Consider the following 16,601-nt stretch of genomic DNA (forward strand, 5'->3'; position numbering starts at 1 on the left):
ATGCATAACATTAAAGAACATTACAAATATTTCAAATAAATCCATAGCTTTCACCTTGGATGCTCTCATTTCCCAAGTTGTGCTTCCCTTAATCTAAGGCTAATAAATGTATTTCACAACCTGGGTCATTATTTAATACAAAACCACATGTTTCTACTGTATCTTGTCACTCACTCTGATATTTAGTTAAGATGAGTGCAGTCTGTCACTGTTTTTAATCAGTTCTGTGAATTATTGTATGCTCATTCTTTAGTAGCAAGTAGCAACAATGTCATTTTAAAATACAGTACTGTGCAAAAGTCTTATGGAAAATTAGTATTTTCACCCCCAAAAAAAGGGTTTTAAGCAAGTTATTTATATCTTTTGCTGTAGTGTGTCAGTAGGAAATATCAGTTTGCCATTAATTTTAATAATAATCTATTGCGAGTTTGAATGCACAAGCCGAGATCTCACAAGAGGTTATGGAAAGCTGTCCAATGTACAGTATGTGAAATATAGATAATTAGATATTAAAAATCTCTGTAAACACATAAGTGTCCCATAAGGCAGTGGCTCGCAATCCTGGTCCTGGAGAAGCCCAACACTGCACATTTGAGATGTCTCCCTGATCAAACACACCTGATTCAACTCATCAGCTCATCAGTGAAGACTCCAAGACCTCAAAAGTGTGTTTGTCAGATAAGAGAGACGCCAAAACCGTGCAGTGCTGGGGTTCTCCAGGATCAGGATTGGGAAACACAGTCATCAGGTAATGAAAACTTTGACACACACTTGTGGTCATCATGCTCACTCGAACACTAGGCCAAATACAGGAAAGACGTCAAATAAGTAATCAAGTGGTCAAGTGCAAAGATGGCAAGTGTGGGTATTTGGACAGTGCAACAGTTTAAGAAACAACAAATGCTGTACAAATTATAACAGCAGGAGTGTTTGATAAAAGGGACAAACTATCACAGCTTTCTGTCTTCTCCATTTCTGAAGGAATCCCTCTCCAGAAACACCACTGGGCTGACTGCCTTTACGTCTTTTCAGCTAAAAATAAAAATAAAAATAATAAAAAGGGGAGAGTAAATAAAATTGAATTATATACAGAATGTTAATAATGATCTGTGAGCAAAATATTTAGATATAATAAATATATATAAATATAAACTGATATGAATGAACTGCAAGATGGAAAAATACGTTTTATTATTTATTTTTAATTTGATTTTTTTTTTTTTTTTTTGGATTTACATTAAAAGGTATTAAAGCATGGTACAGAACATATGATTACTGTGATATCATATAAATCACTGTGATATCATATACTGTGATATCTGTCATATAAAAGCACATAAAAACACTAACATTACAGTAATACAAACATAGCTGGTTTGGTGATTATTGTATTGTTGTATTGATTATTAATATACCATAGTAAAACTACAGTTACAGTTACTAATGTCCCGTTTACTGTGTTTTAACTTCACATTTCATTTATTACTATTGTAAGTGTCGTGATTACCATGATTTTACTACAAATACAACTTACATCATTGATCCTGAAATTAATAATAATATAAAACGGATTGAAGGTCTATGGCACGTCACGTGGCAGATAGAGTTTAATCACACTAATTATTTAAATTATTATTTAGCATTTATTTAAACGCAATTAAACTCAAAGACAGCCGCGGATGACCGATATAATACAGCGATTAAACATATGGCACTAATCTGATTAATAAAGAAGATAGAATACATTTTATAAAAGGCATTTAAAGAGCGTATTTAAGACTACTCACCCAAACTGTGGAACTGATAGCAAGTATCGCGATGTGTGCTGAATGAGACTTCTTGAACGTGATTTCATAGCGATAAACATCTCATGTCCTCGTGTCGAATTCTGACGCCAAAAGAATGGGTTGGTCACTCGCAGCAGTGAGAACTGCACAATCTTCAGAGGCTATTTTCTGCTTTTTGAGCTTTTTTGAGTGCCTACATTCAAATGGCCACAACTTCTCCAAATATTATCAGATTCCCCTGTGTTACACATCGTTGGAAAGCTTGGAGACTACACTTTCCCCCAGAACCGACTTGTGTTTACTTTCCGTGATTGGTCTCAAATGCCTAAGGCAACCCCATAGTATGACGTAAGAGAAACCCTGCGATGAATCAAACATAAAATAAAGCGAAATGACAGGAAACAAAACATTAGTCATCAGGTGCCATGTTCAATACAGCAGTATCTCAAAGATGTTGAATCAATTATTTAGAAGAAGTTATTACTCCACCACATGTGTGTGATGTCATTTACAAAGGCCCTAAATTGTTGAACTAATGTGGTTCAAATGACGGATATGTCAATCAATCAATCACCTTTATTTATATAGTGCTTTAAACAAAATACATTGCGCCAAAGCACTGAACAACATTCATTTGGAAAACAGTGTCTCAATAATGCAAAATGATAGTTAAAGGCAGTTCATCATTGAATTCATTGATGTCATCTCTGTTCAGTTGAAATAGTGTCTGTTTTAATTTGCAATCAAGTCAACGATATCGCTGTAGATGAAGTGACCCCAACTAAGCAAGCCAGAGGCGACAGCGGCAAGGAACCGAAACTCCATCGATGACAGAATGGAGAAAAAAACCTTGGGAGAAACCAGGCTCAGTTGGGGGGCCAGTTCTCCTCTGACCAGACGAAACCAGTAGTTCAATTCCAGGCTGCAGCAAAGTCAGATTGTGCAGAAGAAGGATATGTGACCGTGTTTGGGAAACAGTCATGACTGGCTAGTTAGTTTCCACAACAACACATTGTACTATGGTGGTTAATCAGTGAGTTACATCATTGTACGGGAAGCACAACACAGTATGGTTCAGTACAGTACGGTTAGCAAATATTTCCTATTCCATTGTCAGAAGTTGTGAATGTTTTTAAAGTAGCAAACTGTACCGTACCATATTTTTGGGGCCCTTCCGTTGGGGTACACAGCACAGTAGTCTGGTATCTAAATAGTGGAGCTAGAATCACTGTAGAATGTTGATTGGTTGACAGAGAATCTATACTTGCACATGCTACAAGGGGAATGAAGTGTCTCTTTCACTTGTTCTGCCATGCTGCTCATGCATATTCTTAATGCTTGAATGATGTTGTTCGCTACTTTCCACCACACACTACACCTATCAAGTAAGGGTACTATTGGTGGAGGAAATAAAAGCCTTATCATGGTGTACCATCCCAAACCATATGTGACCCTGGACCACAAAACCAGTCTTAAGTCGCTGGGTTATATTTTTAGCAATAGCCAAAAAATCATTGTATGGGTCAAAATCATTGATTTTCGTTTAGTCAAAAAATCAATTATATCTAATTTTACATTTTGAAAAATGTACACTTAAGACTGGTTTTGTGGTCCATGGTCACATATTGTCCTGTACTGTACCATACTGCTCAGTGGAAACAAGGCTTAAAGGGGGGGGTGAAATGCTATTTCATGCATACTGAGTTTTTTACACTGTTAAAGAGTTGGATTCCCATGCTAAACATGGACAAAGTTTCAAAAATTAAGTTGTACGTTTGAAGGAGTATTTCTGTTCCAAAAATACCTCTTCCGGTTTGTCACAAGTTTCGGAAAGTTTTTTTTCGAGTATGGCTCTGTGTGACGTTAGATGGAGCGGAATTTCCTTATATGGGTCCTAAGGGCACTTCTCCCGGAAAAGCGCGCGCTCCCGTATAGCAGAGCACTGAGAGCACAACAGACGTTCACTGATCAGAGCGAGAGCGTCGCGAAATGTCACAAAAGAAGTGTGTTTTTGGTTGCCAGGGCAAGACAACCCTGCACAGATTACCAAAAGAGAAACAGCATTAAGGGACCAGTGGATGGAGTTTATTTTTACAGAGCATCAACGGAGTTGTGCAAGTGTTTTTGTTTGTTCCCTGCATTTCGAAGATGCTTGTTTTACAAACAAGGCCCAGTTTGACGCCGGATTTGCACATAGTTTATTTCTTAAGGATGATGCAATCCCAACGAAAAAGGGTCACGATCGTGTGTTGGAACCGCAGGCGGTGAGTAAAACTGCTTAAAATATTTCTGCCTCCTTGTTAGGCAGATATCTCTGCCCTCCATGCCTGAGACCCGGGTTCGAGCCCCGCTTGGAGCGAGTCGTTGCTGCTGCTGCTCTCGTTCAGTTTCAGCCTCTGGATCTGATTCTGGATCATAAATAAACGCCTGAATCTGACTGTAAACAATGGTTTGTTTTGAATGATGGGTTTTCCCTCACGTAATGTCACAGCTTCCACATGCTCTCAACGCAAAAGCCTATTCGCGCTCGTGATTCTTTAGCTCCGCCCACACGTCACGCCTCCAGCCGGTCGTGTTTTTCCGGGAAAAATCGGTACAGACTATCTTTCTCTTATGAATATAATAAAACTAAAGACTTTTTGGGGTTATGAAGGATGCAATACTACTCTATAGGTACTCAAGATTAACAGGATATTGAGTGAAAACGAGCATTTCACCCCCCTTTAAGGTACTAATATGCACATTTTAGAGACAAATAAGGAACAATGTTAATAGCACTGTAATAATGTAATAGCATAAGCAATAATTTTGATGTTACACAATTGCAAATGTGATATGAAATGTATACAACAGTTCAGTTAAAGTTAATATTAAGTGATTTGTTCTAGACACAATATTGTCTAAAATATTGTCCAAACCTCCACTCCATTTCAATAAAGAATTCCAACTCAACAGCTGTTTTATTTTTTTTAATTAAACTATTTATTTATCACTATTTATTTATAGCACATATTATGCATAGGTTTATAAAAAGTAAAAGAAAAATACACCTTTGGAAGTAAAATCAAACAATTCATGTTGTATATTGTTGTATATTCATGTTGCAATTCAATTGTCATGTTGTTTCAAATGTCTTAAATTTAGATGTGATCTATATTAACCCTTTAAATCAGGATTGTTTGTCATGTTATAAATATACACACTGACATTAAGATCTGAGGAGTTTGTGTCTTACCAAGTCTTGTTTGTTAGGGCTTAGCAATGAAACATCCAACATAGTTATATTTTGTTATATAGTGTCATATTTTGTGCTTAAAGGGATAGTTCATCCAAAAATGAAAAACCTCTCATTAATTACTCACTCTCATGTCGTTCCAAACCCATACGACCTTTGTTCATCTTCAGTACACAAATTAAGATATTTTTTTTATGAAATCTGAGAGCTTTCTGACCCTGCATAGACAACAATTCAACTACCACGTTCAAGGCTCAGAAAGGTAATAAGGACCTAGTTAAAATAGTCCATGTGACATCAGTTCAACTGTAATTTTATGAAACTACAAGAATACTTTCTGCATGCAAAGAAAACAAAAATAATGACTTTATTCAACAATTTCTTCTCTTCCTTGTCAGTTTTCAACATGCTTTTATGACAGCACTATGATGCATGATTGTCCATTTCTCTGCTTGTAAACAAGGCACAGCACATCCAGGTTCTATGACAGAATGCCAACTCCTGTGTCAACAGCACGGCACCCATGCATTATCATCTTTGAGTGCAAAAGGTATTCTTGTAGCTTCATAAAATTAAGGTTGAACCATTAATGTCACATGGAACTTTTTAACAATGTTGCTACTACCTTTCTGGACTTTGAACAAGGTAGTGCCCTTGCTGCCTGCAGGGTTAGAAAACTCTCAGACTTCATCAAATATATATTCTTTTGTGTTCTGAAAATGAACAAAGGTCTCATGGGTTTGAAACAACAGGAGGGTGAGTAATTAATGACAGAATTGTCATTATTTTGAGTGAACTATCCCTTTAAATTATTCATATATCAAATCTGGATTTTTTTTTTAATGATTTAGTGCTTACTTTTAAACCCAAATTATGCCCTTAAATTTTGTCTTTAAAAATGTGAGGAAACACAAATATATCCTCATTATTCAGGAGTCACATTGTTAAAGAGAGTTTGAATTAAGCCCTTACTAAAGTAAGTAAAGAGGGAGTCAGTGTTTGTTTGTGTTATACAGTAAATGGGAATTACTGCTGTCTATAATTGTAATCTCACCCTAAATTACATATGTTAGGACCTATAAAACCCCTTTTAGCATATTGCATGATTTACTTTGGTGATAATACTTTGGTGCTATTATCATTCTGTTGTGAGCTCAGATGCAGCCTTCTGTATTTCTGTCATTGATCGGTCTGGCAAAACTTGGTTCCCATTAGTGCACTGCGAGATGGAAATTTCTTTGGTTTCATCACGCACTGTCTTCAGAAAGGTGATGATCCCTGACCCTCCAGTACCTCTTTCCTCCAGTGCTGTTGGTGCTCTTCTGATCGCATCCAGATCCTCGGTCATACCCTGCTTGTTGGCACGGAGCTGTTTGGCACGGGAGGCCGGGATAGTGATGAAACGAGTGACAGTGTTGATGTGGAAATTCCTAAAGTCCACCAAGCGAGCCACACACAGATCAAATGCACGTGTTAGACCTTCATCCGCTTGCTGAAGCACAAAGCTGCGCAGAGACGGGTGACTAGAGATGTTTTCAATGAAATGCTTATGAGAGGGCGGCATGTAGTCCCTCATTCTTCTCAGGAAGGCTCCTGTATTAAACATATTTAAATATAATAAAAATATTCAAATACAATGGCATGTCTTAATGTATGTAGTAGTAAAAAGCAAACATTCATTTTAAACCTCTCAGTTACATATGTAACCCTTGTTCCCTGATGGAGGGAACTGACATGTTATGTCGAGGTCATCGCTGTTGGAGAAGGTCACCTTACCGTGGAAGAATACATATATGGGATTACCAATAGGGAATCAAGCCATATGGACACCTAGCCCAGTACAGTGGCTGACTGGGATTCCCGAAATGCTAACACCAGTACTGGTTCTAGCGTCAGACTGCTCCGCCAAGTCTGACTGCGGGGGGTGCTGGAGGATGTTCAACTAGGGTTTGGCAACCAGGAAAAATCTACTGGAAGAAGAAAGGTGCTCGCATCCCCATGTGAAAGGGAGTCAGGTAGAGCTGAAGATCTTTGCCCGAACCCGACGGGACTCGACGGGTTCAGTCAGGTTCGGGCTTAATTTCTATCATCTTACGCGGGCTCGGGCCGCGGTCAGGCTTGCGCTCCGGTTTGCGAGGTAAACAAGCGGTCATGTGATGTGTTTCGATTAGCGCAAGAAAGATGCGAAAATGAATGCTGAGGAGGTGTAACGGAGGCTTGCCTCTGGTGATTACGTTTTGGTTGCACCAGCAACTAAAGCAAACTCTGAGGTGTGGAAAAGTTTTGACCATGTTTATAATGAGAATAATGACGCACCATCAGTGAGCGCAGGAACGCGCTGAAGACATCTACAGTGGATTCAATCATTTTCCTCCACAAAAACATGTAGACCTAGCCTAATCTCTGTGAGTAAAGGTTTTTCAAATAACTAAATATTCATTGAGTCTTAAATGCATAATGTTGACAGAGTATTTACGCTAATGTTGGCATTATTCTTTTATTAAATATCATCTGCTAGTGCGAAGCACATCCGGCGGAGCTTTTATCTTAATTTCGTTATTGCCAAATACCCATCTTAATTTAAAATTTATCTTAATTAAAAAATTTTTAAATGACTCGTTTTAATTGGTGCATTGGTCTATTTATAGGCTAATGAGCCTATGTCTAGAATGCTGAGATGTTACGATGTCACAGAGGACTTATTTTATTTCTTTATTCCAACTTCCAAGTGGTCTATTCTATGTTAGTTATGAGTAAATTATTTTAAAACATGAATAAATGACTCATTGTTGACAAAAGGCAAAAGAGCTGTGTGCGTGCACACATTTTGAATAATGTCGGGCTGTAAACGGGTTCGGGCTTTAAAAAAGCTGTCAATCAAAATGTACTTGTCGGGCTCGGGCCGAAACCTGTTGGGCTCTGGTCCTGTCGGGCCTAACTTTTAAAGCCTGATTACAGCTCTAGAATCAGGTTCACCACCTGATCTCGGAAGGGAGTGGTGGGAACCTTGGGCACATATCCAGGCCAGGGTCTCAGGGCAACGTGAGAGTAGGTTGGCCTGAACACAAGGTACTCTCCACTTACCGATAATGTTTGGTGGTCCCCGACCCTCTTGATGGAAGTGAGTGTGATCAGGAGCACAGTCTTGAGAGACAGGAAATATGGCTCAACTGAATAAAGTGGCTTAAAGGGACCCCTCTGAAGTCCAGCCAGGACAATAGAGAGATCCCAGGAGGGTACCAGAGGTGTCCTAGGAGGATTCAACCTTCTGGTACCCCTCAGGAACCTAATGATCAGGTCATGCTTTCCCAGGGAACAGCCATCCACTGCATCATTATGTGCTGTGATATCAGAGACATACACTTTCAAGGTGGAGGGTAACATTCTATGCTCCAAAACACAACTCTAATCGAGAATCTCTGGGGGTCTTCTTGGTGAGAAGAACACAAATTCGGGAACATACTCCACTTCAAGGCATAAGCATGCCTCATAGAGGGAGCTCTAGCCTGAGTTATAGTGTATACCACCAATGGTGGTAGGTCATCTAGGTCTGCTGCATACCATACAGAAGCCACACATGGAGGTTCCAGAGTTCTGGACGTGGGTGCCATATGGTGGAGCCAGCCACTGAGAAAGGAGGTCCCTCCTTAGGGGGATGCAACAGGAAGGGGTTGTCGCAAGGAGCATGAATTCCGAAAACTAGGTCAGGGTGGGCCGGTAAGACGCAACCAAGAGGACATGTTCCTCATACTCCCTGACCTTGCACAGTGTCTGTGCAAGTAGGCTCACTGGGAAAACGCATACTTGCATAGAGCCCGAGGCCAGCTCTGTGCCAGTGCATCCACTCCCAGCAGGGCCTGGGTAAGTGAATAATACAAATGGCAGTGGGAGGACTTGTGGGAAGCAAATAGGTCTACCTAAACTCTCCCGAATCGGCTCCAGATCACCTGAACCATCTGGGGATGGATGTGGAAGGTGTGCACTACATTATACAGGCTGAGTAAGGACACTCATATGTCCTTTTCCCTGGCCATGCACACCATTTCATCCTGAGGGATCCCAGAGTGTTCCGAGGCCAGCCAAGAGATATAATCCCTCCAGCATGTCCTGGGTCTGCCCTGAGGTATCCCCTCAAGTTTGACATGCCTGGAACCCCTCCACCAGCAAACATACAAGAGGCATTCTAAACAGATGACCGAAACACCGCAAATAGATTTTAAATAGATTTAGTAAGATTAAACACCCATTTAAAGGCCTCTTGGGTTTGAAAAGCCTTGAAAAATCTATATTGCAAATGAAATGATCCCCTGGTTCTTTAAGAATGGACTCCACAAGTTTGGGAAAAACCTGATGCTATCCAACATAATCATTACTGTAACTACAAGGCAAAATTTTAAATGGGGAACGATCTAATCACAAGAGCAATTACTGGTAGTTTTCTTACCGCTGCTTCCTTCATGTTGGACTCCCAGCAGCTCATCAAAGCAGTGTAAGATACTACTCTGAGCAGCACTGCCACCTGAAAACTCCATTGGCTGCTCCTGAACTCCCTCGTACACGAGACCGTCTGGCATTGATGGATTATCTTTCCATCTAACATACACACACAGAAGAATATTTTCATAGATTCAGAAGAACTCTGAAGGAAATTTAAAAAAAGCAATGAAACCCCACAGTATGACTTACCCGGACAGATAGATCCTAATAATGCCATAGAATATGGAGGGATCTACATATTCTGAAACAGTGAACATTTATTTGCCACTTGAAGTATTTAAACTATTTGAATAAATTTTTTTTATTTTCAATAGAAAGTATTACCATGCATTAGTTTAAAGGCCTGTTTCATGCTGTCTATGGCCTGACTGACAACATCCAGAGCTTTGGTGACCATAGCAACATCATTATAATGGATGCCATTGATGACATCAATGATAGACTGTGAAAAAAGAAACAGCTAATATAACCAGGGTACAGTGATGTAATAAATAATACGACACTGTAAAGTTATTTTCAAAGTAAATTAAACAATAATGATTGGAGTTCAGTGCAGTACTATTTAAGACTTTCTACATCAAAATGTCATGTCTGATTCAATATGTCACTTGCCAGTTTTTTGTACATTTTGAAACTTAATAGCAATTTCTGAGTGATTGTTTTAAGCCTCTTGTTAAATGTGTATTCAGATTCCATGGTACTGTACACCAAAGTAATGCAATAAATACTATGAAACAAATGCTTGGCTATTATGTTCTGTCTGTGAACTGTGTCTTTTGTAGGGGTGTAAGACCTTCAGGCCAGGAACACCTGCCAACTCCACCAGCACTGTCACCAGAAAAAAACCTCTCACACTTTCCCCACCAGGCAATGTCAGCAACAACTCCAAGTTCCTTACAGGAAGCAAGAACAGTCACCGTGAAGGACAGATCAATGCTTCAGAAGCACTAGCCACAACTTACATCAACATGTGGTTTACAACGTATTGCAAAGATTATTATTATTTATTTATTTATTTGTTTGTGGTGTCTAATTCGGCAGAAATTGCACATGCACTAAAAAGGAGTTCACACAAAGCATATTTACATATTCCACACTGAACATAATGAGCTGGCTCCCTCTGCTGGTTCTAAACATCAATAACATTTTACACACATTTCTGTTAATTCATTCATTCAAAATACTTACTCCATGGAAAATGGTCTGGGAACAATCCGTGTCCAGTTATTGGTGAAAAAAAAAAAAAATACCATTAGCAGTTTGCTTTATAATACACATCACATTTCAAATGTAGCTGTTTTTTTCTAAATAATCTTTTTTAACAAACCAAACCCTGACACCTTGATACGACAGTATATCATTAGGTCATCCATGTAAAGTGAAAATGTGCAAACTTTGTAGTATACATATTGCAGAAATAATAAGCTTATGCTGGTGTGATGACCAGGAAGAGGTCATGGCTATGTGTGTCTTTATTTTTTGTTTTAGTTTTTTGTTTGTTTTACTACAGATATTGTAACTACACTATAACTACAGTATAAAATATAAAAATGTTATTTGTATGTAATGAAAGACATAGGTTGGACTGCATATTAGCTTTCTTATTTTGATCTATTTAAGTCCACATGTCATACTAAGCACAGGTTGAGAGCTGCAGTTCTAACCACACAAGTTTGTGATGCAGTTTGGGAAAGTTCGTTAGAAATATAGTTTCGGGAATCACCAAATAATTTAACTGTATTAGTAACAACAGAACTTGGTACCATAGCTGGTTAACTTTACTTCGGGAAAACAAACCACTGACCAACCTTGGGTAAAGTTGGCAGATTTGAATTAAATTGTAGTAGTACTAGGGGTCCTGCACCAGCATTGTGATGAATAGAAATGCCTACTGATAGCTGGTATTGATCCTAATTAAATAATTATTTCTTAGTGAAAACAGGGCACGGGAAAAATATTACCACATATCATAACCCAATAAGTTAGTATGGATCAGTGAGTTTACCCATCTGGATCTCTTCTCCTCCAGTTGGCGAGGACTGTGTCAGCGTGGATGAGAATCGGGGGCAGACCCAGTCTCTGAGACACCTCACAGAGCGGCACGGACAGACTCCGCGGAAGCACCTGGCGGTTCATGACAAACATAAAGAGTCAAACCGTTCATTTCGGCAGTTCAGTCCTATTAGTGTTATGGAATGCATAAAAAATGATAGTTGTACTTTTACTGTTTCTCTCTCTCCCTCCTGCCATACATAACCCATAGTCATCATGCTCAAAGCCAGATGGGCCAAACGCAGCTCACAATGTGTCCCCAACAAATGAGTCTCCAACAGAGGCATCTGAGAACACAAAACAATCACAGGAACAATTATAATTGGTTTATTAACCTTTTTCAGACCCTGCATCCATTCTCACCGTCACCATTTCCTAGTGTTTAATTACTACCGGGTACCTCACAAAAGAGTCTCACAGCACAAATACCACACTGTAGAATTTTTGTTTTAAATCAAGAAAAATAAATAACAATAATTTATTTAAAATTAAGCATGATGGCATGTGTCACAAGGCTGAAAAATATAGCAGAATTGATACTTGTTTAAAACTATTTAGATAATCTTTTTTTATATATATATAAAGCTAAAAGGTGACATTAGTTAGTACACATTAATCATACACAGTTTAACTTGAGTTATATGCTTCCATCAATGAAATTCAAAAACATTAAACATTAAAAATAAAAATAAAAATGTTTTATCTATAATTAATTACATTTACATTTTATTGATTTAAATTAAATTCAATAAAAAAGAATTTATCATAAAATTATATATTTGTGTAAGTGGAATATAATTTGAATCTGAAAGGGTTAAACGATAAAATCCCCATATAGGCTTTGTGGTCCCTATAAATAAACTTAAAGGAAAGAAAGACAGAAAGGAAAATGAAAGTATTTTGTTTCATAAAATTAATATATAATTAACTAATATATACTGGAACAATAGCACAAAACAGTGAAGAATGGTTATATTCTGAACTGAAATGCAAAATAAAAATGTTATTTTGTTGCTTATGACTCTTTCTCTGTGTAGGTAAGACTCTTTCATGACTGTATACTTAGTATGAAAAATCATACATTATGAATACGGAGGCGCAAAGAATGGGAAGAGATGAGATCTGGCATATTTCTGGCAATGTCCATCCAGGGCTTGTAGTATAACGGAAGGTCATTCTGAAACACAATGTAGATATGAGTCCATAACACAGTAATATATATTCTTGATCATTTCTCATTACATTCACTGTAATGCAAATGTGCTTTCATTTAAGAAAATCCTGCACATACTGCATATTCAGTTTACAACAAATTTTATATATATATATATATATATATATATATATATATATATATATATATATATATATATATATATATATATATATATATATATATATATATATTCATGCTTTTTCTAAGCCAAAGAGTTAAATACAACAGGGTACAGAGTCCAAAGGTGTCTCTTGAGGTGGTTTCAGAGTTTTACACCAATCACTGAAAGAGAAGCATGACCCCAGATACTACTGTAAATGTGAGTCAAAGTTAACAATTCACTACCTTTGAAGCTAAAAAAATAACTGCACTTGACACTAAATCTACACTGAAATCCTACTAAATAGGTCTAGATAGTTTTCTAAGATCCCATCCGTCTTTCTTGAATATGCACTGCTGATATGATGAAATAGCGTCTTTCGGGAGCAAAGTTTTATATTAACCTATTTACCATTAAAGCAAATAGATGAAGGTCACTCAGAAAGCAAACAATGTTAAAGTCTAATGCTTCATTTACAAACAATCAGTCTTACTGTGTCTAAATATATTGACTGTATATGAGTCCAAATGAATAGTTTAAAAAATGTTGACCAGCTCAGTAACTTGGACGCTTTCAGTATGTTACTAACAAGTAATGAAACAAACTGTAGCTTTACTTGAGAGCAATAAATTGCTTCTTTGTCTAACATTTTTACAAATGCATATTGTACATTGCACGAAACTAACATTGTACTAATATTAGTCATATTATATTATATAAATCATATTGTACATTGCATAAAACACCAATATAATACTTTCTGATTACAATGTTTAAAAACAAAACAAAAAATGTATTAAATCTTATACAGTAAGTGCGATGACTTACCAGAGGTTCAGGAAGAATAAACCCATAATCCTCAGAGATGTGAAACTGCTCCAAGGACATTGGTGTCTCTGTATATTTCCCTTTAGTGTCCATTATTTTCAGTACAATACTAGTGACTTATATTTTGTTTAAAAAAGCACCGGGCATATGCAACTGTCAGCGTTCTATGCTAAAAGTGGAATGAACCTCATTTGTCAAGCAACACAACTCTCTCTCTCTCTCTCTCTCTCTCTCTCTGTGTGTGTGTGTGTGTGTGTGTGTTTCTGTTCTACCGTTGGTAATGACCTTTCCTCACTTCCCCTATCAGAAATCATACGTGTATGCATGAGTAAAAACCACAGGTCGCACACTACAGAAACAGTTGTCATAAACTTCAATACCAGGGTAATTCTGTAACTGCACTGTGCCATCTTAAATAAAGACATTTTTATGTGCGATGGTATATAATCACACATTCAGCAAGGTAATAGGGTTGAGTGTTATACAGTTAAATTTGACTTCACAAGACTTGTGCTAAAGGTGCTCAATTGGTATATTTTATCTTAATTCCATTTTCATGCTGTGTCTCTGCCTAGTTTTGCCAGAGGAATCCTGTTTACCTGACTTCTCCTATTTTAATATTGGTACTAATTCTGGCTCAGATATCTGATCTAGTCGAGGTGGACTGTTTCCTGGTTTTGACTTCTGCCTGCCTCTGACCTAGAAAATGAGCCATCTTTGGGTTTGATCAGACTGTCTCTCTGGGTTTGACCCTCACCTGATCCTGACTCTTTTTCAATCCTCTGCCCAGTTAGTTGGAGTTTGGCTTAGGACTCCGACATTTTTTTTTTTTTTTTGCTGACTGTTAATAAAGTTTTTGTTTTTCGTTTGGGTCCTCAGTAAATCCCTTGCTCAAGGCGAGTCCTGATGAGTGCTTATTTACTTATTTTGGGGATCCCCATCATAATACTTTTTTGTTTGGCAATATACAATTTAAATACACAATATATTTGTTCATAATATGCATAATTATATACCATTTATAAAAAAAGAGAGGCTTACATAAAAGAACAGGCTTTTGTGTTGATAAAGAACAATCAGTCCAATGTTGCATTACAAAGAGAGAAAAGCTACTATTCTTCTTTAAAAAGTCTTACTCCAAGTAATACTGGATTCAGAGGGTGACAAAGCAGCACAACCAAAAGGGCATCTATGGCAAATATATCAGGAGACTACATATAAGGCACTTGAAGATCAGTGTACATCAGAATACATTGAAATTTCTCAAAAACAGTATAAAATCAGATGGCTTTCAGACTCACTGAATGGTATCCAGATTCAGCAGTGGCACAGGAATTATTATTTCATGTCTCAGAAAGCAGTGGTAAAGGAGCAGTCAGTAACCTCACATTGTCAGGAATACACAGGATTCAATTGCTGGTAACACAAAGTTTTTCGTCCTCACTGGGCAAACAGGGAAACGTCAACGTCAAACGTGATGTAATGTCAAAGTCACATCAACCAGAACGTCATTGGGAGTGCAACTAAAGGCCCACCAAACTCAAACTATAGAGTGCAGAGAGGAGCTGGAGTCAAGTCTTGGGGGATCCCAGCAGGAAAGAGATGCCAGGGCCGGACGCAAACCAGTCAAGTCTGACAGGATGATAGGAAACAGTTCCAGATAGTGATGTGACATTTGAACCGAGGCGTCGGAGCTTGTGTCGAGACAAAAGGGGCGTGCCAGATGAAGCCGCGATGCGAGGCTTATGTTGTTGACATGGAAATCACGTGACTGATGACAAACGAGGCCTTGGTTTGTGTGGACACGTCATCGGTTCGGTCTGAGTGTCTGTTCCTGATAAAGGGGGTTCGAAACTCACACCACCTTGTGGGTGTTGTCAGGAGTAGATGAATCAATTGTAGTAGAGTCAGCGAGAGAGTTAGAGTTAGATAGTTGTGTCGTCATCGATATTGTGTCATATATGTGTTAGGGCTGTATATTATGAAATTATATCAGGTTATATTCGTTATAGTATATTGTTATTATTAATTAAGGTAGTTATGTTATAGTATTGTTATATTAATTAGATAAGATTCTTTGGATTGCTTTGGTTTTTTGGATTTGGACTGGACTGCTTTTTGATTTGGATTGCCCTTTTGGATTTGTTTGCTTTTTGTGACCTCTTCCTTTTTCCTTGTAACGGAGCCAGCAAGAAAGAGGAAATCCTCCCGTCTGGGAGTTTTTTGAAATGGTTGGTCACAATAAGGTATGTGTATTATTTTTGTTTTACTGTCCTGATCTTATATTTCATGTCTATTCGTTTATGTTTCTAGGTGCAATGCTCGCTGTGCCTAAAGGAGCTGACATACAACAGTAACACCTCCTCCGTGCTCAGGCGTTATCGAGCACTGCACGAGCACGCACAGACTACTAACAATCTTTATCAGTCAAATCAAATCAATATTTATCCGAAGTGAATCTCACAAGATCTTTGGATCCACTAGTGTGTTGGGCTCAACATAAACATCTGTATCCTCATTTATACCAGCTGGCACTGACATTCCTCTGTTCCATGCGAAAGGATCTTTTCCAAGGCTGGAGAGGTTCTGTCCAAAAGGAGGAATCGTCTAAGCCCCAACACACTTGAAAAAATAATTTTCCTCAATAAAAAGAATGTTTGATCCTTGTGTGCAGTTTGTTCCTCTAAATCCATAGTCCAATAAGCACAACACTGCACTAAATCTAGTAACAGTTTAATGCACAAAACACACCAGAAACAATTCTTAACCTTTCCCACCGCACACTTTTCTGTTGCAATTTGCGTCATTACACTCCTTCCACCATAAGAACTACACTCAACACAGTCTCGCTTTTGTTGTTCCCACTGTCACTATCCAAACAATTTA

At 38.0% G+C, this 16,601-nt stretch overlaps 1 protein-coding gene across 2 annotated transcripts; it reads right to left on the reverse strand.

Moving 5' to 3' along the window:
* Positions 1–5,777: 5,777 nt before the first annotated feature.
* LOC113039681 (indoleamine 2,3-dioxygenase 2) lies at positions 5,778–15,148 on the reverse strand. Of its 2 annotated transcripts, none has more exons than XM_026197692.1 (10): positions 15,017–15,148; positions 12,653–12,748; positions 11,739–11,858; positions 11,525–11,643; positions 10,708–10,722; positions 10,313–10,412; positions 9,844–9,961; positions 9,709–9,760; positions 9,467–9,615; positions 5,778–6,615 (listed from the first exon to the last, which is right to left on the reverse strand). In XM_026197692.1, the coding sequence occupies exons 2-10, from the start codon at positions 12,716–12,718 to the stop codon at positions 6,161–6,163; spliced, it is 1,194 nt and encodes a 397-aa protein (XP_026053477.1). In that variant the 5' UTR covers positions 12,719–12,748; positions 15,017–15,148; the 3' UTR covers positions 5,778–6,160. The 2 variants fall into 2 exon arrangements, with proteins under 2 accessions (XP_026053477.1, XP_026053476.1); XM_026197691.1 differs by lacking the exon at positions 15,017–15,148 and adding an exon at positions 13,716–13,933.
* Between the last annotated feature and the right edge of the window lie 1,453 nt (positions 15,149–16,601).

This window comes from Carassius auratus, chromosome 22 (assembly GCF_003368295.1).
Source record: "Carassius auratus strain Wakin chromosome 22, ASM336829v1, whole genome shotgun sequence".
Classification (NCBI taxonomy): domain Eukaryota; kingdom Metazoa; phylum Chordata; class Actinopteri; order Cypriniformes; family Cyprinidae; genus Carassius; species Carassius auratus.

Excerpts from the sequence above, each read along its gene's own strand:
- LOC113039681 (XM_026197691.1), bottom strand. The coding sequence starts at position 13,808 with ATGGACACTAAAGGGAAATATACAGAGACACCAATGTCCTTGGAGCAG. Across the intron at positions 9,962-10,312 it reads CAGGTGTTCCTGGCCTGAAG|TCTATCATTGATGTCATCAA; the intron begins GTCTTACACCCC and ends CTTTTTTCACAG. Across the intron at positions 6,616-9,466 it reads CCAACATGAAGGAAGCAGCG|GAGCCTTCCTGAGAAGAATG; the intron begins GTAAGAAAACTA and ends TGTTTAATACAG.